At 52.6% G+C, this 22,581-nt stretch overlaps 1 protein-coding gene across 1 annotated transcript; it reads left to right on the top strand.

Moving 5' to 3' along the window:
• The first annotated feature begins 682 nt into the window (after window positions 1–682).
• CHRM1 (cholinergic receptor muscarinic 1) lies at window positions 683–9,963 on the top strand. The gene is made up of 2 exons (XM_057553332.1): window positions 683–770; window positions 8,437–9,963. Exon 2 carries the CDS (start codon window positions 8,514–8,516, stop codon window positions 9,894–9,896), a length of 1,383 nt encoding a protein of 460 aa, XP_057409315.1. The 5' UTR covers window positions 683–770; window positions 8,437–8,513; the 3' UTR covers window positions 9,897–9,963.
• The last annotated feature ends 12,618 nt before the right edge of the window (window positions 9,964–22,581 follow it).

Below are 22,581 nucleotides of genomic sequence, written 5' to 3' on the forward strand. Positions count from 1 at the left end.
CCCTCCCTTCCTTTCCTCTCTTTTCTCCCTCCCTCTCTTTCTCTTCCTCCCTCCCCCCCACCCCAGGCTGGCGTGCCAGGGGGTGGGACATGCCAATCACTAGCTGTGCCTCTCCGGCTGCCAGCACAGGGCGCAGCTCCCCCCAGGAGCCAGGTGTTTGGGTCCCTGGAGACACCGTCGGCCCCCGGACAGGCAGTGGAGCTGAGGAACCTTCAGACTTCTCTCCAGCCCCATGGTGAGTACATTTGGGAGGGGCTCCACCGAGGTGGGGGCAGGAGAAGCAGGGTCCTTGAGCAAGGCAGGGACCAGAACCAGAAGGAAATGGGGATGGACCCCAGACAGAGGAGGGGGCCAGGGAGGGGTCTAGAGGCCCAGGGGGCTCTGTAGCTTTGGACACTGGCTGCTCCAAGTACCCCATCTCCTGGCTTCGAGTGGATACACCTAATGTTTTTCTGGGATTCAGCTGGAAAAGGAGATGGACACCCCCTTAGGAAACTGGACCTGGAGCCCAGAAGGGATTAGGTTGCCACACAGCAGGCAGAGTCTCCAAATCCCAGGGACAGAGTGAGGAGGGCAGGGGGCCAGGGGGTAGCCCTTGCCACCAGGATGCTGTGGGAGGTTGACCCCCCCCCAAAACAGGGGTGCCAGTCCCAGTACCTCCTCCTCTCCTCCCTCAGGGAACCCTGAATCCCACCACCCCCATCCACCTTCAACCCCTCCAAGATGGACTGAACCAGGCTGCTGGCCCGATGGACAAGCAGGATACCAAGGTGGGTGCCAGGCCAGAAGCCAGCAGGAGACCAGGTCAAGAGCTCCCGGGCTCTTGGGGGATATGGGCACATGGGTGGCCATGCCAGCCAGGGGACGTGGTCCCGATGTGTGCAGCCACCCAGAGGGCCCTCCCTGTGTCCACAGCACCTTGGGCTCCCGCAGGGCAGGTCTCAACCCTAAGTCCAGGTAATGCATAGTTACTAATGGGCACCCATGCCAGGTACCCATCCTAGGACCCCCAGAGCACAACGTGGGGATGGGCTGGAGGCCAGGAGCTCTGATTCTTGCAGAGTGCCAGCTCCTGAGCTGGCAGCTGGGGAGGGGTTGGGCGGCATTCATTGGGTCACTCTGACAAATGCTGCTTGGGGGTTATCAGTGCCAGTGGACAGGGGTTCACTGCTTCCCACAAAACATACCTGCGGACTGACCCAGGGCCTCCTGCCCAACTGGCCGGAAGCAGCCGGACAGTCTCCTGCCCCTGAGAAATCAGCTGCTCACTGAGCTGTCAGGTACGAGTTAGTTCTCTGCCCCTTGACCTCAGCCACTAGGCAAGCCGTGATCGCCACTGCATTACAGAAGGCAGGGGAGGAAATGACGAAATGGGGCTGCAGAAGGTGTGACTCTTGGCTCTTCGGCTGGGGCCTGGAGGTCTGAGAACTAGATTCCCAAGTGCAAAGAGGAGTCAGAGTGTCAAGAAGGGAGTAGGTAGAGGTCATGTCAGACTAAAAAGGAACCTCCCCATTGTACAGATTCAGAGACTGAGGCTGAGGAAGGGGAAGGGACATGCTCATGGTCACAGAAGGGATATTTAGGGGTGCAGCTGGGGCTTGGACCCCATTCTCCTCACCCTCAGCACAGCACTGAACTCCTACCTCCCTGAGCAGGATGACAGGGTGGGGGAAGCAGCGAGCTCTGTGAACGGGAGCTTGGGCTCCTGGGCGGGCGGGGGAGAGGTGGGTGAATATCTCCCTAGGTTTCCGTTCTGCTGTGATGCCATGGTGATGCCTAGAAAGATGGAGGAGGGAGGGAGGGAGGGAGAGACAAGAAAGGAAATGGGGAGGGGAGCGCAAGGAGTGATGAGCAGGGGGCATGCGGAGTGTAGACGAGGGGCAGGGCACTTCTGATGCCACCTGACAGAGTGAGGTCTAGGGCCCAGCCTGCTAACTGCCAGGCTCTGACATGGTCTGGCTAAAGTTGGGCAACTGGTTAAGGTCCATCAACAGTGAGAGTATGTGGCACTGATTCTAAGGCTGACGCTCCTCTTCCGGTTCAGCCCTGCGTTTATGAAAATTTAACTGATGGCTGCTGCCCTCCGCAGGGCTAGTTGGCACTCCCAGTGGTGACTGTTGAGCCTGAAAAGGTGATAAATTGTATCAGTTCACCCCTTCCTTTCCAAGGCCAGACATCAGAGGTGGAAGTTTTATGCACCTTTAATGGTGCTACCTTCAGAGAAAAATTAACCCCAGGGGAGAGAGCCACCTCTGACAGGCTGTCTTCTGGGTTAAGGCCCCAGCAGAAGGGACGGGTCAGGAGGCCTGGACAGAGGAGCGCCCTCGATGCATTTGTGAGGTCCCAGGTGCCCAGCCCCACAGCCCTCACCTCGTACCTCCTTCTCCCCAATATCGTCCGTTCTCTCCAGCCAGGGTTCTGCCGACTTCCACGTCCAGAATCACAAGATGGCTTCACTCCCCGCTCCTGAATCTCTTGCCCAGCACCCCCTCATTCTCTGCCTCCCCTTCTGCTCTCCTTGGCCAGTGGTAAGATTCAGGAAGCCCTAGTGTTCAGGAATCCCTCTCCCCAGCAATCTCTCCCCTCCCCCTTCCTCTCACCAACCAGATGCCCGGCCCCCGGGGATTGGTCCAGGACGCTGGCGGTCAACAATCTGGCCTGCTCTGCTAGAGGCTCTGACCTCATCCCTTAACTCTTTGAGCCCAGGCTGATGTTTTCCTCCCCAACACTGACAGGCGCCATCCCACGCCCGCGTCTGTCCTGTTACCTCACTCGACTTCCCTGCAGCAGGTGAGGCAGGGTTTCCTTGGTCCATTTTACAGATAAGGATGTTCTTGGGTATTTTGCTCTCAAGCCAGGTAGGGCCTCACCGAGGGGACAGGGACCTGGCAGGTGCAGGAATACAGGAACTGGACAGAGCAGAGACCACACTCTGGAGCCAGTTCAAACTGCCATCCCCTCACCCCCGCCACCGCAGGCCCATCCTCATGCCTGAAGTCCTGAAGTCAATCAGGAGGATTCCGTGTACACATTCATGGGTTTATTCCACAGATATTTACTGAGCCACTGATGTGTGCCAAGCAAAGAGCTACAGCTGGACCACCCCCTTCCCATAGCACTGTGATCATACATCACCCAGAGAGATGACAGACACTGTCACACACATACACACACACAAGCCAGATTCTAAAGGAAGGACTGATTCCTCCCTATTGGCTGATTCAAATTAGGGTTTGGCCAATCTAGCTGGTCAAAGTGGGCAAGGAGGCCATTGAGCACCCCCCAATCCCCACAGCAGTTTAGAGTAGGGGCCCAAGAGGTTAGCCCCAGAGGCAGACTACCTGGGTCCAAATCCTGACTGCATCACTGATGAGCTCGCAGGTCCTTAAGATCTGAAAGCCTCATTGACCCTTTTGCAAGTTGAAGATAATAGAACCTACTTCCCAAGGGTTTGTAACAGGTCAATTAAATCATGTATGTAATGCTTAGAGCCATGTCTGGTTATAGTAAGCAGTCTGTAAATATTAGTTGCTGTGATAATATTAATAATATTATTAAAAGCTCCCAACAACCTTCATCAGGAAGCCACAGCCCTGGGCAGAAAAGCACCTCCTGCTTCCTTTCCACCTTCCTGTACCCCAGACACCCTCAGAGGATGAGTCCCAACCCATCCTCACAAAGACTCACCCTTATCATTTCTTATTCTCACTCAGCAATGCACACACCCTCACATACAAACACTCATCCTACAGGAGGGTGACCAGGTCGGGACAGTCACTTGCCCAAGGTCACACAGCAAGACAAGAGCAGAGACAGGGCTTGAAGCAGAGGCAGTGCAAGGACTTCCTTGAGGAGTCTCCCCCCCAGGCCCTGCAATCCTCATTTACCAACTCCCCCAACCCCATGGATGTTTTCACAGAATATGCTATGCAAATACAGCTTCCAGCCCCCCTTTCAACCAGACGGCTAACCCTAAGCCCCTCCTTTGTAGAAATTCTGGAGCTGCGGCTGAACCCTGGCACCCTGACTTTCAGCCCAGAGCTCGTCCCCGCAGGGGAATCAGCCGCAATCACTGGAAGCCATGTTCCTTCTCAGCCATCAACTCGCTGACCCTTCAGTAGCCTTGAAGAGGCAGAGGATTGCCCCCAATAAGGAGTTAAGGAGACTCGCCCAAGGTCACACAGCAAGGACCAGAGCAGGAACCTTCTCTGGAGCAAATTACTGTCCAAGAGGGATTTGGGGGAGGACCCCCACTTCTGATGGTGGAGGAAGGGCAGAGTCATTGACAGCCCTGTTCTTGGGCTGAATCCCAGGGGCTCAGAAGGTCCAGGGGGTGGCAAGAACCAGGGTCCAGTTCCCCAGAACTTCTGCCCTTCTCCTTCCCCGAGCTGTCCCCGATGGGAGCCCATAGGTGGGGCAGAGAGGGTCCACCAAGCGGAAAGAGCGCAGGCATTGGAGCCTGCAGGTCCCGGGCTGAGAGAAGCTAAGTGAGCCTTCAGCCTCTGCAACCTCACCTCTGGGACATGGTTCCACTTCACAGATGAGGGTATTCTTGGCTATTTTTCAAGCTATTTTGAGATCTTGGTGCTCTCGAGCCATCTTGAGATCTTGGTTTCGGGAGCCTGTAAAATCTCCCCAGATGTCAGCCCGGTCCAACTCCTCCACTGTACAAATGAGCAGTCTGGGGACCAGAGAGGGGCTGTGCCTGGGGTCTGGAGGGGAAGGGGCAGGTGAGGGTTCGCTGAGCAGTGGGTCGGAATGAGGAGATGGGACTAATAACAGAGGCCTTTGACTGAGTGTCATTTCAGTGCCAGGCACTTTGGATACTATTATCCCCATCAGCTCAGGGATGCAATGCTGCAGGGAAGGAAAGGTTACGTCGTTGCCGATGATCACACAGCTAGGAAGGGACAGCTTGGAGATTCAAACCTAGGGCTGTGGTCCGCAACGCAGGAATTAGGGTGAGGCAAGTGAGGTACTCGCCTTGGAGCAAAATTTCAAGGTGGGGGGCTCACAAAAATACCTCACTAGTCAAGATAAATAATATTGTAATGTAATATTTTTTTAATAGCACCTTTAATTATTATTTATTTATTTATTTATTTATTTGGCTGTGTTGGGTCTTCGTTTCTGTGCGAGGGCTTCCTCTAGTTGCGGCAAGCGGGGGCCACTCTTCATCGCGGTGCGCAGGCCTCTCACTGTCGCGGCCTCTCTTGTTGCGGAGCACAGGCTCCAGATGCGCAGGCTCAGTAGTTGTGGCTCACGGGCCCAGTTGCTCTGCGGCATGTGCGATCTTCCCAGAACAGGGCTCGAACCCGTGTCCCCTGCATTAGCAGGCAGATTCTCAACCACTGCGCCACCAGGGAAGCCCTAATGTAATATTTTTAAAAATCAAATAGCAAACTACAGCGCACAGGCGGTCTGCTTTTGTAAATCAAGTTTTGTCAGAACCAGGGCCAGGATTAGTGCGAGGCATGGGTGATAGGGGTGTTTGTGCAAGTGCGGGGCTGGATCCTGTCGTGGTTTAAAATTGTGTTCATGATGGATGTTTTGCATTGATTTCTATTCTTTAAATATTGCATTAAAATGTTATTTTCTTGATTGACTGAGTTTGGGGCATCTCCTTAAATTTTGCACCCAAGGCAAGTGCCTCACTCCCCCCGCCCTAGTCCTAGGCCTGCTGTGGCGTAAGGACCAAGTACAATGGCAGAATGCTTGGCCGCAACGTGCCCAGACAGACGGGAGGCCCCTACAGCTGTGGAGGGTACAGCCTCTCACGCCCTCAAGCTCCTCTTCTGACCCAGCCTTTGCACATCTTGGCCCAGGGAGCCGCTGGGGGCTACAGAGCTGCTCCAGGGCACCCAGGGGTTGGGGGGGGGGGGGTGAGGCAGCACCCAGTCTAGGAGTCGGGAGACCTTGGGCTACACAACGCCTTCTTCCCTTTTTTCTCTGGGCCTCAGTTGCTTGATTTCTGCAATGGGCACAAACAGCACTGAGTCCAGAAGATCAAAGGGACAAGAGTTGTTCAGGGTCACCTTGTCAAGGGTGGTTTCCACCAGCGGCCTCACAGGGAAAAGCCCCAGTGCCCGCAGTCTGATCTCAGCCTCCCGCCCAGCGCCTGACTTTGGTTAACGGAGGAGGATGCAACAAAACTCAGTAAGCAAGATAAATCATATTTTAATGTAATATTTCTTAGTTCAAATTGGCAAACTATGGCCCCCAGGCCAACCATCAGTTTTTATAAATAAAGTTTCATTGGAACGTACTGCTTGGGCTCCAATCCTGGTTCCTACCTTAGCTGTGTGATCTCGTGCATATTCTCGTGCTTTTCTCAGCCTCAGTTTCTTCATCTGTAAGATGGAGAGAAAAACAACCCCTAGGTCATAGGTTCCCCATTAAGGTTAAGTGAGATAGGGCACATAAGTACTCTGAGCAGCGACTGGCCCTCAGGGACGCTAAATAACAGCAATGACTGTTATTATTAGTTACTGTTGTCCCAGTATTAGAATTTTTTTTTCTTTTGGCCGTGCCACTCGGCATGCAGGATCTTAGTTCCCCGACCGGAGATCAAACCCATGCTCCCTGCAGTGGAAGTTCAGAGCCCTAACCACTGGACCGCCAGGGAATTCCCCATAGTATTAGAAATTTTTAATCAAAGAAGCAGACACTTCTAGGTAGGAGGGAGCCCTTGTTACTACCCGTGCTGAGAGTCAATGGGAACTTAGTGTTTACCACGGACCAGGGCTGTTCTAAGTACTTTATATCTATTGACTCTTTAAGCCTCGCGATAATTCCTCCATGTATTAGCTAGGGACTAACATTATCCCCGTTTGTCAGTTGAGGAAGCCGAGGCACACAGCGGTTACATCGCTAGCGGAGACCATACACCCAGTACGTGGTGTAGCGTGGATTCAAATGCGGACAGTCTGACTCCAGAGTCTGGGTCCTTCAACCGGGATGTCACCTGTGCCCCCTCACGTGCAAATTGTCCCAGACACACAAGCACTGACAGCCACGGCTTTTCTTGCTTGTTCTGTCACACTCCGAACTCATGCTGAGAGTCGCTGTCACACGCACTGACAGTACACCCCAGGTCATACACCACCGAGGCATCCATCATGCAGCGACCCCCTCACAGACTCTAGTCTCTCTGTCACAGACCAGGTCCCAAGAAACACCAGGGTTTGCTGGGTCCCTGCCCAACGTCTCTCCCTTGGAATTTTTGCAACAATACAGCCCCTGAAGCCACAGCTGCAGGTAGGAGGAGACCCCAGTCTCTTCAACAAACAGAAGGATGCCTGAAGCCCAGAACAGGAAGGAAGCAGCCAAAACATACAGCAGCAAGGCCATGGCTGAGCGGTGGAGGCCCCTGCCCGGCCAGTAGTCACTAAGAGCTGTGGCTTTTCTCTCTTCCCACCCTTAGTGCCTGAGCTGGACTCCAGCTTCAGGAAAAGTCTGGGGCATCTTCTGGTTCCCCTTGCTGCCCTCCACTCAGCTGGGGCCCAGGAGCCGAGTGGGGAGGTGGAGGAGTCCTCCCATGCCTCGTCTGGGGCCAGACCCCCGCTTATCTGGGAGCTGAGGCCCTCGCCCCTGCTGCCTGCTTTTACTCCGGATTGTCAGCCACTGGCAAGTGTCCGGGCCCAGCACAACATCCCCTGCTGCCCTCACAGAGGGTCCGATCCAGCCCCAAACCGCGCACAAGCACACACACGCAGGTGCACACACACAGCACCCCTCTGCTCCCATCTCTTTCCCCTGTCTTCTCTGGAGCCCTCCCCTGCCTTCCCATCTCTCCTTATTTGATGGAAGAATCCCAGCGGATCTTCACGTGCTCCGAGAGTGAGCGAGGGAAGTGGGCTCTGATCACACTCACCACCTGTGTCGCCACGGGCAGGTCTTGGAGCTGCTCAGAGCCACGGTTGCCTCAGTGAAATGGGGTCCATGAGAGACCTTCCTCCTACAAATGTTCAACAATTAAATTAGGTAATTCAGTTAAGTGCTTAACACTGTGTCTGGCATGTAGTAACTACTCAGTAAATGAGAGCTTTAATAAAATTGAGTGAAACGCTTTGAAAATTTGGCAGTCCCGTATACAAAGCGAGTCTCCCCCACTCCTGCCACATGAGCAAGACAAGCATTAGTAGCAATTTCCCGATGAGAAAATTGAGGCTCGGGGTCTGAATGGTGAAGTGGGAATGAGGGCTCAGATCTCTGGATTCCAAAGCCATCCCCGCCCCCCGCCCCGTGCTGCTGGTAAATCCATTAAAGCCTGGGAAAGTGCATTATAAGTGACGGGGTGTGGGCACCAGTAAGGGGGGTGTGACGCTGTCTGGCCTGCAGCTCTGAGAGGGCAGAGGCTTTGCTCCCAGCACCTTCCACTCTGGACTCTGGGAGACGTCCAGCAGCCCAACCCAAGCCCGTGTCCTCTCTTTTCAGGTGATGACCGCCCCCAAGGAAGGCCTGTACTGTGACTAGAGGAAGGGGCTGCCCCCCATCGACCCCACCCAGCCACCATGAATACCTCAGCCCCACCCGCCGTCAGCCCCAACATCACCGTCCTGGCACCGGGAAAGGGTCCCTGGCAAGTGGCCTTCATTGGGATCACCACAGGCCTCCTGTCACTGGCCACGGTGACGGGCAACCTGCTGGTACTCATCTCCTTCAAGGTCAACACGGAGCTCAAGACGGTCAACAACTACTTCCTGCTGAGCCTGGCCTGTGCCGACCTCATCATTGGCACCTTCTCCATGAACCTCTACACCACGTATCTGCTCATGGGCCACTGGGCTCTGGGCACGCTGGCCTGCGACCTCTGGCTGGCCCTGGACTACGTGGCCAGCAACGCCTCGGTCATGAACCTGCTGCTCATCAGCTTTGACCGCTACTTCTCCGTGACCCGGCCGCTGAGCTACCGCGCCAAGCGCACACCCCGCCGGGCGGCCCTGATGATTGGCCTGGCCTGGCTGGTTTCTTTCGTCCTCTGGGCCCCAGCCATCCTCTTCTGGCAGTACCTGGTAGGGGAGCGGACGGTGCTGGCCGGGCAGTGCTACATCCAGTTCCTCTCCCAGCCCATCATCACCTTTGGCACAGCCATGGCTGCCTTCTACCTCCCTGTCACGGTCATGTGCACGCTCTACTGGCGCATCTACCGGGAGACAGAGAACCGGGCCCGGGAGCTGGCGGCCCTGCAGGGCTCCGAGACGCCGGGGAAGGGGGGCGGCAGCAGCAGCAGCTCAGAGAGGTCCCAGCCAGGGGCTGAGGGCTCCCCGGAGACCCCTCCAGGGCGCTGCTGCCGCTGCTGCCGAGCGCCCCGGCTACTCCAGGCCTACAGCTGGAAGGAGGAGGAGGAGGACGACGAAGGCTCCATGGAGTCCCTCACGTCCTCGGAGGGTGAGGAGCCCGGCTCCGAGGTGGTGATCAAGATGCCCATGGTGGACCCCGAGGCGCAGGCCCCCGCCAAGCAGCCGCCCCGGAGCTCCCCGAATACGGTCAAGAGGCCGACCCGGAAGGGGCGTGAGCGAGCGGGCAAGGGCCAGAAGCCCCGCGGGAAGGAGCAGCTGGCCAAGCGGAAGACCTTCTCGCTGGTCAAGGAGAAGAAGGCGGCTCGGACCCTGAGCGCCATCCTGCTGGCCTTCATCCTCACCTGGACACCGTACAACATCATGGTGCTGGTGTCCACTTTCTGCAAGGACTGTGTTCCCGAGACCCTGTGGGAGCTGGGCTACTGGCTGTGCTACGTCAACAGCACCATCAACCCCATGTGCTATGCGCTCTGCAACAAAGCCTTCCGGGACACCTTCCGCCTGCTGCTGCTCTGCCGCTGGGACAAGCGTCGCTGGCGCAAGATCCCCAAGCGCCCCGGCTCTGTGCACCGCACCCCCTCCCGCCAATGCTGATGGCCCCTCGCCTGTGTCCCTCCACCCCAGGCCCCGGTGGAAAGCGGGCAGGCGCTGTGACCTCAGACCCAGGGCCCTGCTCAGGCCCCACCGGCTTTCCCAGGCCCCTAGGTCACCTTCCTGCACAGCCCAGGGAGACCCTGCCAACTTTCCAAATTTTGCTGTTCCCAGGCAGGGAGGGGCACCCGGGGAACTGGTTTTTCTGTTCCCTGCGGGGTGGGAATGGGCTGTTCACCAGGAAGAAGGCCCAGGAGGAGGATCCGGGCTTTGGCTTCCTTGTTTGTGTTTAGACAGGAAGTCTGTCCTGGACCAGCAGTGCCGGCCAGGAGAAAGGAGGTTTAACCGTGCAGTCATCCTTGGCCCAGGGGCTGGCCTGGATTGAGTGGGAGGCGGCACCCCCTGCCAGCAGGGAACTGACACCAACCACCGAGTCAGAAGCTGGGCCCAAAGGGAGCATCCCCCGCCCTCCCCGGGGACCCCCTCCCTCCCCAGGCACAGCTCACTCTGCTGGGCCCTAGGCACACTCTCTGGGATTATCCAGCCTCCCTACACATGTCCCCAGAGTGTCCCTAGGTGGGTCACCCCCAAGGCAAATGTCCAAGCATCAGCAGGACAATGACACCAGCGGGGACCAGCATGGTTAGTCACCCCGTCCAAGTCCCGAGGCAGCAGCAGGACCAGGCGCCAGGTGTCCCCACTGTCCCACTATGTCGTTTCCCTGGGAGTGAGGGGCAGGGGTGCCTGCTGTCCAGCCCCACACCTATACCCCCTGCCCCAGAGAAACCCTCAGTCCCGCCCTCCCTGGCTCACAGACGCCACCTGGATAGATCTGTTCCATCAGATCTAGCCAGGCCTCCCGCATGCTGCCTGCCTCCGGCCCCATCCCAACCGGCCTGGCCCAGCCAACAGGTTCTCTCCTGTGAGCTCCCCAATCCGACCCATGCATGGCCTCCCAGCCACCCTTATCTCCAGGCCCAGCCTGGTCCCAAATGTTCTTTCCTCCTGACCTCAGCAAGTGCTGAGTCTGTGAATAAAGGCACATAACCAGTGGGCGCTAAGGGGCCTTCTTCCCTGTGTTGGCTCTTTTTTTTTTTTTTTTTTTAATTTGGCCGCACCTCGAAGCTTGCGGGATCTTAGTTCCCCCCGGGGATGGAACTCATGCCCCCTGCAGTGGAAGCGAGGAGTCCTAACCACTGGACCACCAGGGAATTCCCTCGAGGACCTGGTCTTAAGCCAGGGCAGGAGGGGGCAGGGAGAGTCCAAGCACCATAAGAAATGGGCCACTGCCCTGAGAGTGGTCTCAGGAGGGGCAGCACAGAATGGCTGGATCTACTGAAACCTGTGGGCCCAGCACCTAGGGTCCCCGGCTCAGGTGAGTAGGGCTGTAGTGGGCAGAGCTGTCTCCCGGAAGCAAAGTTGCTGAGTGGTTATATTTTACTACAGTGAAAGATGCAAATTAGAGTCAGCGAAGGATGAAGGTGCACAGGCAGAGTCCAGGAGAGAGCAGCTGCGAGCTTCTACTGTCCTCTCCCAGTGGAGTTATGGAGACAGCACTTAATTCTCCCAGCAACAGTGAGTCACCAACCAGGAAACACAGTTTCCAGCTGCATGAAGTATTGCCAAGCAGCAAAGCTGGGCCAAGTCTTGGTGTCCAGTGTTTAATGGAGGTTCCTGACCACTCACATAGCTGACCTTACCAGAGGCTAAACTGATACCGAGAGGCCCATGGCCCCCAGATAAGCAAAGACACTCTTATCAGGCAAGATATTCCAAGGGTTTAGGGGCTGTCTCCCAGGAGCCAGGCAAGGGCCAAACCTTTCTTTGGAATGTGCGGCCTCTGGACAACCCAGACCTGCTGAGTTAATCCTTCAGTGCACAGCACTCCTGTCCGGTAGCATCAGTATCACCTGGGAACTTATTAGACGTATAAGTTCTCAGGGTCACCCCAGATTTACTGAATCAGAAACTCTAGGGGTGGATCCGAGCCATCTGTTTCAGCAAGCCATCCAGGTGATTGTGATGCAGGCTAAAGTTTGAGAAATTCTGGCCTAGAGGAATGAGGTCCCAGGTGGGGCTAAACCCTTATAGAGAGAGAGAGTGAAGATTCACCCCACACACAGCTGTCAGGACTCCCAGAACCCTTTGAAAAGGAAGTTTCCGAAGCTATGGGCAGGGGCAAGCCACTCAAGAGGTGGACAGGACAGCCCAGCCCAGGGCTGCCAGGTGCACAGCCCTGTGGAGAATGACTGTAGGATACAAAGCCCATCCCCCTGTCCCACAGCACAGCTTCCTGGGTTGTCAGATCAAGACCTTGAGAGGGTCCCTCCCTGGCCACCGCTGAGCCCTGAGCCCCCTTTCGTGTTCAATGCCCTGCCCTGTGTTGAAGGCATTGGTCCTGGGACGTGGGTGAGGGGTTGCAGGGGAGACTGAGGAAGCCAAGCAGTATTGGGAGAACGGGGGTGTTGGAATCAGACTGGCTTGACCTCTACTGGAGGCCAGGAGTTGGGGGGGGGAGGGGGCGGTCAAAGCTGGTATTCGGGTGAGGAATGGGGCTAGCAGGTCACATGTGTCCCTTGTCCCAGGCACAGGCCCGTGCCCCCTCCCCTCAAGCATGTCTCTTACTTTCAGGGTCTTCAGCCCTGAAAGGGGAAGGAGCCCTCCAGGAGCCTTAAGAGGATGAGACAGACTGTAGGAAAAGCACCTCAGTGGCTTTTACCATAGGACCAGGCTGCTCGCAGGTGAAGGCCAGACACCAAGTCCATTTTCAGGCCCACACCTTTCCCTTCTTCTCCAGCATGGGTTTCTAAAAGAGTCCAGAGTCCCATCGCCCCAGCCCAGGGAGAAGAAACAGGGCTTGGAGAAAGGAATAGGGGTGGGGGAGAGTGTGCAATCCCAGAAGGCTTCCCAGAGATGGGGTCTGTGCCCTGAAAGCCTCTGAAGCAAGATTCCTGCAGAGCCAGCGGCCAGAAGTTGGAGGAGATGGCTGGAGCCCGACAGGAGAGGATGGCTGGACATGGCATCGTCCACCCCAAACACTGCACCCCCTCCCGCCTTGAGGGAATACTTCTCTGCCCCAGAAACAAGGGCGTTTTGTGCCAGAGCAGGCAGTAGGGAAAGAATAGGGTGGTTTTGTGAATGCCACCTCCTCCCGCTACCGGGTTGGAGCAGACCTAGAGAAGCGGGCGAGTTAGGAGTATTTCTCCTCCCGCCGGCCCCCACCCCTCCATTCCCATCGTGTCGCTTTAGCGCCATCTGCAGGCAATCAAAGGAATAGCCCTGCCAAGAAAGGAGGCACTTAGAACCGGCCTGGACTGCTTCCCAGAGAATAGGAAGGACAACAGGACAAATGATAGAGTAGATCGTCTTGGCCACCTCAGCTCCTACCTCCACACCTCAGCAGGAACCCTAGGTCCCCGAAGGATCAGCTCACTTGGCTGATACTACTCTGAGGCAGGCCCTACCTCTGTCCAGTATGCCAACCTCACCAGACAACTAGGAGATGGATGAGGGAAGACTGGCATCTACGGACAATGCCATATTCTCCTGGGCCTCTCCCAGAACTGGTGCTGATCAAATTGTAAATTCTCCCAGGTAGCTGCTCACCTTTTTTTTTTTTTTTTTTTAATTATTTTTGGCTGCATTGGGTCTTCGTTGCTACGCACGGGTTTTCTCTAGTTGTGGAGAGCGGGGGCTACTCTTCGTTGCAGTGCACAGGCTTCTCATTGCGGTGGCTTCTCTTGCTGTGGAGCATGGGCTCTAGGCACGTGGACTTCAGTAGTTGTGGCGTGCGGGCTCAGTAGTTGTGGCTCATGGGCTCTAGAGCTCAGGCTCTGTAGTTGTGGTGCACGGGCTTAGTTGCTCCGTGGCATGTGGGATCTTCCCGGACCAGGGCTTGAACCCATGTCCCCTGCACTGGCAGTCAGATTCTTTTTTTTTTTTTTTTTTTTTTACAGGGAAGAGCCAAATCTGACTACATGTTGGATCTTTCTCTTTTTTTTTGTTTTTAATTAATTAATTTATTTATTTTTGGCTGTGCTGGGTCCTCGTTTCTGTGCGAGGGCTTTCTCTAGTTGCGGCAAGTGGGGGCCACTCTTCATCGCGGTACGCGGGCCTCTCACTATCGTGGCCTCTCTTGTTGCGGAGCACAGGCTCCAGACGCGCAGGCTCAGCAGTTGTGGCTCACGGGCCTAGTTGCTCCGCGGCATGTGGAATCTTCCCAGACCAGGGCTCGAACCCGCATCCCCTGCATTGGCAGGCAGACTCTCAACCACTGCGCCACCAGGGAAGCCCTGGCAGGCGGATTCTTAACCACTGCACCACCAGGGAAGTCCCCTGCTCACCTTCATAGCACAAAAGCCTTTTGAATGCCAGGTGCCCCACACCAGCCTCCAGTCTCTAAAGAGTTTGAGGTGATGCCTTTGTTCTTAGCATCTTTGGTGACACACACAAACTGTGTAACTCCACGAATCAGACTCTCACACAAAGTAGGTCTGAAAACTGTTCTCACTCTTCCCTCCTGGCCCCTGTACTTCCCCTGCCCCCCAGTTCCACTATTCATCTTGGTATTTCTGGCCTGACTAGCACCACCATTCATGCAGCGCTCAACCCAGAAATCTGAATATTTCCCAAATTCATTCAGTTTTCTCCATCCGCCCTCTCCCCTCTGTCACTGTCCTAACGCATGCCTCTTGCCTGAAATGCTAATAATCACTTAATTCAGGGGTGAGCAAATTTTTTCCATAAAAGGCCAGATAGTAAGTATTTGAGGCTCTGTGAGCCAAGAGGCAAAATGAAGGATATTTTTTTAGGTACTTGTATATTATACAGTCTCTGTCACAACTCTGCCATTAGGGTCAAAAGCAGCCATGAACAACACATAAGTAAATGAACATGGCTGTGTTCCAGTAAAACTTGATTTGAATTTCACTGAGATTTGAATTTCATATAGTTTTCCTATGATACAAAATATTACTCTCCTTTTGAATTGCTTTTCAGCTATTTAAAAATGCAAAATCCGGGGCCCTGGTGGCGCAGTGGTTGAGAATCTGCCTGCCAATGCGGGGGACACGGGTTCAAGCCCTGGTCTGGGAGGATCCCACATGCCGCGGAGCAACTGGGCCCGTGAGCCACAATTACTGAGCCTGCGCATCTGGAGCCTGTGCTCCGCAACAAGAGAGGCGGCGATAGTGAGAGGCCCGCGCACCGCGATGAAGAGTGGCCCCCGCTTGCCGCAACTGGAGAAAGCCCGCGCACAGAAACGAAGACCCAACACAGCCATAAATAAATAAATAAATAAATAAATAAATAAAAATTGTAAAAAAAAATAAATAAATAAAATAAAAAATAAAAATAAAAATAGAAAAAAATAAAAAAAAAAGCTAACAGAAAATGAAATACGTAAAAAAAAAAAAAAATGCAAAATCCATTCTTAGCTCACAGGGGATACAGACCCACTGGCCACAGTTTGCCCACCCCTGCCTAAATCAGTCCCACCCCCATCCATTCGCCATGCTTCAGCCAAAGGGCTTTTGCCAACACACAGATCTGACACTGTCAAACAGCTAGCCAATAACAGCTTGAGATTTCTTTTTTTTTTGGCTTCGTTGGGTCTTCGTTGCTGCGCATGGGCTTGGGCTTTCTCTAGTTGCAGCCAGCGGGGGCTACTCTTCGTTGCGTTGTGTGTGCTTTTCATGTGGTGGCTTCTCTTGTTGCGGAGCACGGGCTCTAGGCATGTGGGCTTCAGTAGTTGTGGCACACGGGCTCAGCAGTTGTGGCTCACAGGCTCTAGAGCGCAGACTCAGTAGTTGTGGTGCATGGGCTTAGTTGCTCCGCGGCATGTGGGATCTTCCCGGACCAGAGCTCGAACCCATGTCCCCTCCATTGGCAGGCAGATTCTTAACCGCTGTGCCACCAGGGAAGTCCCAACAGCTTGAGATTAAAAAGCAAGCTCCTTAGCCTCCAACAACCTTCACATTAAGACCTGCTTCCTTCTTTAGCCGCTTCTGTCTGTGACACCTCACCCCACAGACCCTACTCCCAGCCTCTGAAATTCTCCTGGTCCTCACACAGGCCTCAAGCTCATTCCATGTGTTTACTCCTCTGCTTGGAGTATTCTCACCCTAAAAAGGAAAAAGTTCTGTTTCCTTTACACTCTACTCACAAACCTTCTGACACTAAATATGTGGGGGGGTTTTTTCCCACACCAACCAATTCTCCAGCATGAGCCGGGGGTGTCCTACAATTCAATTCCGAAAATGTCTAACTGAAATTTACATCAGATCCTACAAGTTAAGGACTCAGTCCCACAAGACAGCCCACGCTTCAGACGCCAGTCCCAAGTAGTGGGTCCCAAGGTTACCCACACTTCTCTCTGCTTTGGCTATAAATCGGAGGTTCCATGACCCCACTTCAGGTTTCATAATTTGCTGTGCTGTTCACAGAACTCAGGGAAACACTTACATTTACCAGTTATATAATAAAGGATATGATAAAGGATACAGATGAACAGCCAGATGAAGAGTTACAAAGGGCGAGATCCAGAGGGTCCCAAGTGTGGGAGCATTTGTATCTGTGGAGTTGGGATGCACCACCCTCCCAGCACATGGATGTGTTCACCAACCCAGAAGCTCTACAAACCCCAAATTTTAGGGATTTTTATGGAGGCTTCACCATGTAGGTGTGATCAATTGTTAATTAACTCAATCTCTAGCCCCCCTCCCCTCCCTGGAGGATGAGGCGTGGGGCTGAAAGTTCCAAGCATCTAATCACGGCTTGGTCTTTCTGATGAGCAGGCCCCTTCCTAGAGCCATCCAGGACTTGTCTAGAGTCCCCTCAATAGAACAAAAGACACTCCTCCTTATCACCCAGGAAGCTCTAAGGGATTTAGGAGCTCTGTGTCAGGAACCAGGATCGAAAACCAAATACTAGAACAAAAGATGCTCTTAGCACCCCCATCACTCAGGAAATTACAAGGCAAGAGTTTGGGAGCCAGAGTTTGTGAACTTGGACAAATCGCTTTATTATTCCAATCCCCAGTTTCCTCATCTGTAAAAGACATATAGTCATGCTGGGCCTGTCGCATATGAAACACTCAGGAAGCACTGGCTTTCTCCCCACCGCCTGCAGTGGGTAAAAGCATTTCACTTTCCCTTTCTCATGCTCCTCTGCCTCTGCCCAGCCAAGTGGCGGGGGGGGGGGGGGGGGGGGGGGGGGGGGCGGGGGAGGGGGGGTGCGGGGCAGCGGGGGGACACACGTTACACCACAGCCCCTCAGGATCAGTAAAGTACTGGACACATTGTCTGTGACATAGTAGACAATAAATGATCATTAGTATATTATATTTCTGCTTATTATTATATCTTGCCTTAGACAACTGGGAACCAGACAGGAAGCCCATAGGTTTCTCTGACTCCTATTAGCATTCTTCCCCTCTGACATGTGAACAAACTCTCTTTTTGAATCTTTTTTTTTTTTTTTTTTTTTTTTTTGCTGCCCTGGGTCTTTGTTGTGGCACACAGGCTTAGTTGCTCCGCGACACGTGGGATCTTAGTTCCCCAACCAGGGATCGAACCTGCATCCCTGGCATTGGAAGGCGGATTCTTAACCACTGGACCACCAGGGAAGTCCCTCTTATTGAATCTTAAAAATCCCTCGAGATGGATGTTATTGTCCCGTGTCGTCCCCACCCCCACCCCTGTCTGTGACATAATGAGGAATATGTATGTGGTCTTTGTCCCCAGTTCCTGACACAGAGCTTCTAAAACCCTTGGAATTTCCTGAGCGATAGAGGTGAGAGGAGTGTCTTTGGTTATTCACAATGAGCCCGTTTCAACCTTACCTGAGTTTGTGCTAATGAGGGCACTCTGTGTGTGTGTGTGGTGGGGGGGGGGGGCTAGATAGCTTCAGGATGGGGGCTGGTTACCAGAAGAATCCACTATGTGAATAGAGGGTTGGAATTTTCAGCCCCACCACTGACCTCCGGGGAGACTGAGTTGATCACTAATGGGCAATGACGTCTTCAATCACGCCTGTGCAATGGAACCTCGGTAAAAGCCACTGAACAGCAGAGTTCAGAGAGCTTCCAGGTCGGTGTACACAGCAAGGTGCTGGGAGGGTGACTCGCACAGGGAGGGCATAGAAGCTCCGCACACCTTCCCTCCCCCATACCTTGCCCCGTGCATCTCTTCTGTTTGGCTGTTCCTGAGTTGTATCCTTTCTAATAAACTAGTAGTACTAAGTAAAGCACTTTCCTGAGTTGAGTGGTCCTGGTTGTCTCTAGTTGTCCTAAAGAATAACTGGACCTGAGGAGGGAGTTGTGGGAACACTCTGAATTTATAGTACCCGTGACAACCTGGGACTTGCAACTGGCACCTCAAATGGGGACAAGTCTTGGGGGAACAAGCCCTTAACTCGTGGTGTCTGTGCTAACTCCTGGTAGATAGTGTCAGAGTTGAATTGAATTGTAGGACCCCCAGTTAGTGTCCAGAGAATTGGTTGGAGTGAGGGGGGAAAAAACAACACATAAACACACACAAACACACGCGCGTGGTGTCAGAAGTGTTGTGTAAAAACAGTTCAGACTATATCACAAATGAGGAAACTGAGGTTAAGATGTTTCATCTGGATAGAGCAAGGAGTCCATCCCCCAGATGATCTTCAAACCCATGCTCTCCTCCTCTTAACCCTGACTGCTACCCTACCTGGGTGACTCACTCAACTTATCAGTGCTGCTGGCATGCTCTCTTCAGCCCCAGGGACCTCACTCTCCACTCCACGTCATCCACACCCAGTCCTCAGCTGCCCCCTCTTCCAGAGCTTAACCTCCAACGTCCTCACTCCTGCTCCCCGCCCCCGCCAGGCCCTGTCCTTTTTCTCCCAGTCCTTCAACCCTCTCCCCTGCCATGGCTTTTCCTTGAACCGTGCCCTATTTCATCCACACCACAAATATCCACGATCCCCCAGCCCCTTGCTTCCACTGCAAACTCACCACCCCAGACCAACCCCACCAGCCATCCATCTTCCCTGGTCCTACACAGGGGCAGTCAAGCACTGCTGGGAAAAAAGTCCTGCCACCTTGCAGATTGGCACCAGAATCAATGCAGGGTTCCTGACTTCAGCCAATGGGCCTCATGATGCCATCTAACCACCCTGGTACTTGTCCTCAGTCAGCTCCCTTGCCTTATTCCCAAAGGTGTTCTCAGCTTTCCCCTTCTCTCCTCGTTCTCCTCTCCTCTTTCCCTACCCTCCGTGCTCACAAGTGACCTTGCCTCCCTTGTGTTCATTTAAATGAGCTAAGACTCAAACTCTGTTTAAGAAATCTTGCAGTCACTGCAGCAATTATTTTACCTCCCGCACGTGGGAGAATAGGCATGTGCCAGTGCCCCCCTTCTGGCTTCACAAAAAACTCACAGGTAATTTATACCTTTTACAAAACAGAGATGTGAATTTAAATATTATTGCCAGGGCAACACATTATTAAGGAAGACAAGCAATCAGAATTACAAGCTTTTTAAAAGTTAAAGGTTACTTTCACAGGACAAAGCAACAGCCTCTTAAATCTGATTGTTTGACAAGACTCCATTGTTAGAAATAACATTTGCAAGGATGGTCTTATGATTCAGAAAAGAATCTACTTTTATTTCTGCTGCTTCAGAAGAAGACAGAAGAACATCTTCTCCTTATCATACTGAGATTTTTTTTCTTTTCTTTTCTTTTCTTTTTTTTTTTTTTGCCACCATGTTAAGGGGCCTGGAGTTTTCAAGGCCAAGTGCTGAAATTCCTTAGTTAGCACCAAGAGAACAAAGTCAGGTCTGAAGCAGACTGTTCACACTGCCTGGCAATCCATCTACATTTCCCTCAGACGGTGGCCCTACCATTCCACTCCATCAGGGCTGGTCCAACTCCAGTGTGCATGAGTCATCTGGCACTAAAATGCAGATTCAGATTCCGATTCAAGAGGTCTGGGGTGGGGGAGTTGTCTGATGGTGTAGTGGTTAGGATCCCAGGCTTTCACTGCCGTGGCCTGGGTTCAATCCCTGGCCAGGGAACTGAGATGCCACAAGCCGAACGGTGTGGCCAAAAAAAAAAAAAAAAAGAGGTCTGGGGTGGGCCTGAGATTCTGCATTTCCAACAAGTAGATGATGTACTTAGTCCCAAACAGACACTGTGAATAGTGTCCTGGATATTTATTCATACTTCCTCCTACTCCTCAAATCTCCAACACTTAGGAGGCCCCAGTCTGAACTCTCAGCTATTGACCGTGTTTCCTGTTTGGCTGAGAAAATAAAAGCAATGTGCGGTGGAATTCCACAAACTCCACCCCTCACCCCACCCCTCCCCCATCTACCCACCAACTCTAAACTCGCTACTCCGCCTTCTCTGTGACCAGCTCCCAGTAAAGGCCAGCCCCACCCCATCCCCACACTAGATCCCACCCGCTCTCCGGACCTCAAAGGCATCCATCCAGCAAGGCTCCTCTCTCCAGCATTTTCCCCTCTCCACTGAAGCACATATGCTGTGATTGCACCCATCTTTTTTTTTTTTAATAAATTTATTTATTTATTTTTGGCTGCATTGGGTCTTTGTTGCCATGAACAGCGGCTACTCTTCGTTGTGGTGCGCGGGCTTCTCATTGTGGTGGCTTCTCTTGTTGTGGAGCACGGGCTCTAGGCGTGCGGGCTTCAATAGTTGTGGCACGTGGGCCCAGTAGTTGTGGCTCGCGGGCTGTAGAGCGCAAGCTCAGTAGTTGTGGCGCACGGGCTTAGTTGCTCTGTGGCATGTGGATCTTCCCGGACCAGGGCTCAAACCCGTGTCCCTTGCATTGGCAGGCGGATTCTTAACCACTGTGCCACCAGGGAAGCCCTGCACCCATCTTAAATAAATAAATAAAAAGCTTTGTGTTGCATATTTGAGAGTTGCTAATAAAGTACATCTTAAAAGTTCTCATCAAGAAAAAATAAACTCTTAACTATGTATGATGAGAGATGTTAACTAGACTAATTGTGGTGATCACTGCCCAATATATACAAAAAATATCAAATTGGTAAGTTTTATGTCAATTATATCTCAATTAAAAGATAAAGTAAAAATAAGCACATATGGTCACCTTATCTTTGATAAAGGAGGCAAGAGTATACAATGGAGAAAAGACAGCCTCTTCAATAATTGGTGCTGGGGAAACTGGACAGCTACATGTAAAAGAATGAAATTAGAACACTCCCTCACACCATACACAAGAATAAACTCAAAATGGATTAAAGACCTAAATGTAAGGCCAGACACTATAAAACTCTTAGAGGAGGGGCTTCCCTGGTGGCGCAGTGGTTGAGAATCTGCCTGCCAATGCAGGGGACACGGGTTCGAGCCCTGGTCTGGGAAGATCCCACATGCCGCGGAGCGACTAAGCCCGTGAGCCACAATTGCTGAGCCTGCGCGTCTGGAGCCTGTGCTCCGCAACAAGAGAGGCGGTGATAGTGAGAGGCCCGCGCACCGCGATGAAGAGTGGCCCCCGCTTGCCGCAACTGGAGAAAGCCCTCGCACAGAAACGAAGACCCAACACAGCCATAAATAAATAAATAAATAAATAAATATTTTTTTTAAAAAAAAAAAAAACCTCTTAGAGGAAAACACAAACAGAACACTCTATGACACAAATTACAGCAAGATCCTTTTTGACCCACCTCCTAGAGAAATGGAAATAAAAACAAAAATAAACAAATGAGACCTAATGAAACTTAAAAGCTTTTGCACAGCAAAGGAAACCATAAACAAGACCAAAAGACAACCCTCAGAATGGGAGAAAATATTTGCAAATGAAGCAACTGACAAAGGATTAATCTCCAAAATTTACAAGTAGCTCATGCAGCTCAATATCAAAAAAACAAACAGCCCAATCCAAAAATGGGCAGAAGACCTAAATAGACATTTCTCCAAAGAAGATATACAGATTGCCAACAAACACATGAAAGAATGCTCAACATCATTAATCATTAGAGAAATGCAAATCAAAACTACAATGAGATATCATCTCACACCAGTCAGAATGGCCATCATCAAAAAATCTACAAACAATAAATGCTGGAGGGGCTTCCCTGGTGGCGCAGTGGTTGAGAATCTGCCTGCTAATGCAGAGGACACAGGTTCGAGCCCTGGTCTGGGAAGATCCCACATGCCGCGGAGCAACTAGGCCCGTGAGCCACAACTACTGAGCCTGCGCATCTGGAGCCTGTGCTCCGCAACAAGAGAGGCCACAATAGTGAGAGGTCCACGCACCGGAATGAAGAGTGGCCCCCGCTTGCCGCAACTAGAGAAAGCCCTTGCACAGAAATGAAGACCCAACACAGCCATAAATAAATAAAAAAATAAATAAATAAGTAAATAAATAAATGCTGGAGAGGGTGTGGAGTAAAGGGAACCCTCTTGCACTGTTGGTGGGAATGTAAATTGATACAGCCACTATGGAGAACAGTATGGAGGTTCCTTAAAAAACTAAAAATAGAACTACCATATGACCCAACAATCCCACTACTGGGCATATACCCTGAGAGAACCATAATTCAAAAAGAGTCATGTACCACAATGTTCATTGCAGCTCTATTTACAATAGCCAGGACATGGAAGCAACCTAAGTGTCCATCATCGGATGAATGGATAAAGAAGATGTGGCACATATATACAATGGAATATT

Source organism: Balaenoptera acutorostrata, chromosome 9, assembly GCF_949987535.1.
Source record: "Balaenoptera acutorostrata chromosome 9, mBalAcu1.1, whole genome shotgun sequence".
NCBI lineage: Eukaryota > Metazoa > Chordata > Mammalia > Artiodactyla > Balaenopteridae > Balaenoptera > Balaenoptera acutorostrata.

Bases quoted from the DNA above. Each gene is read 5' to 3' on its own strand.
- CHRM1 (XM_057553332.1), top strand. From the start codon at position 8,514: ATGAATACCTCAGCCCCACCCGCCGTCAGCCCCAACATCACCGTCCTG.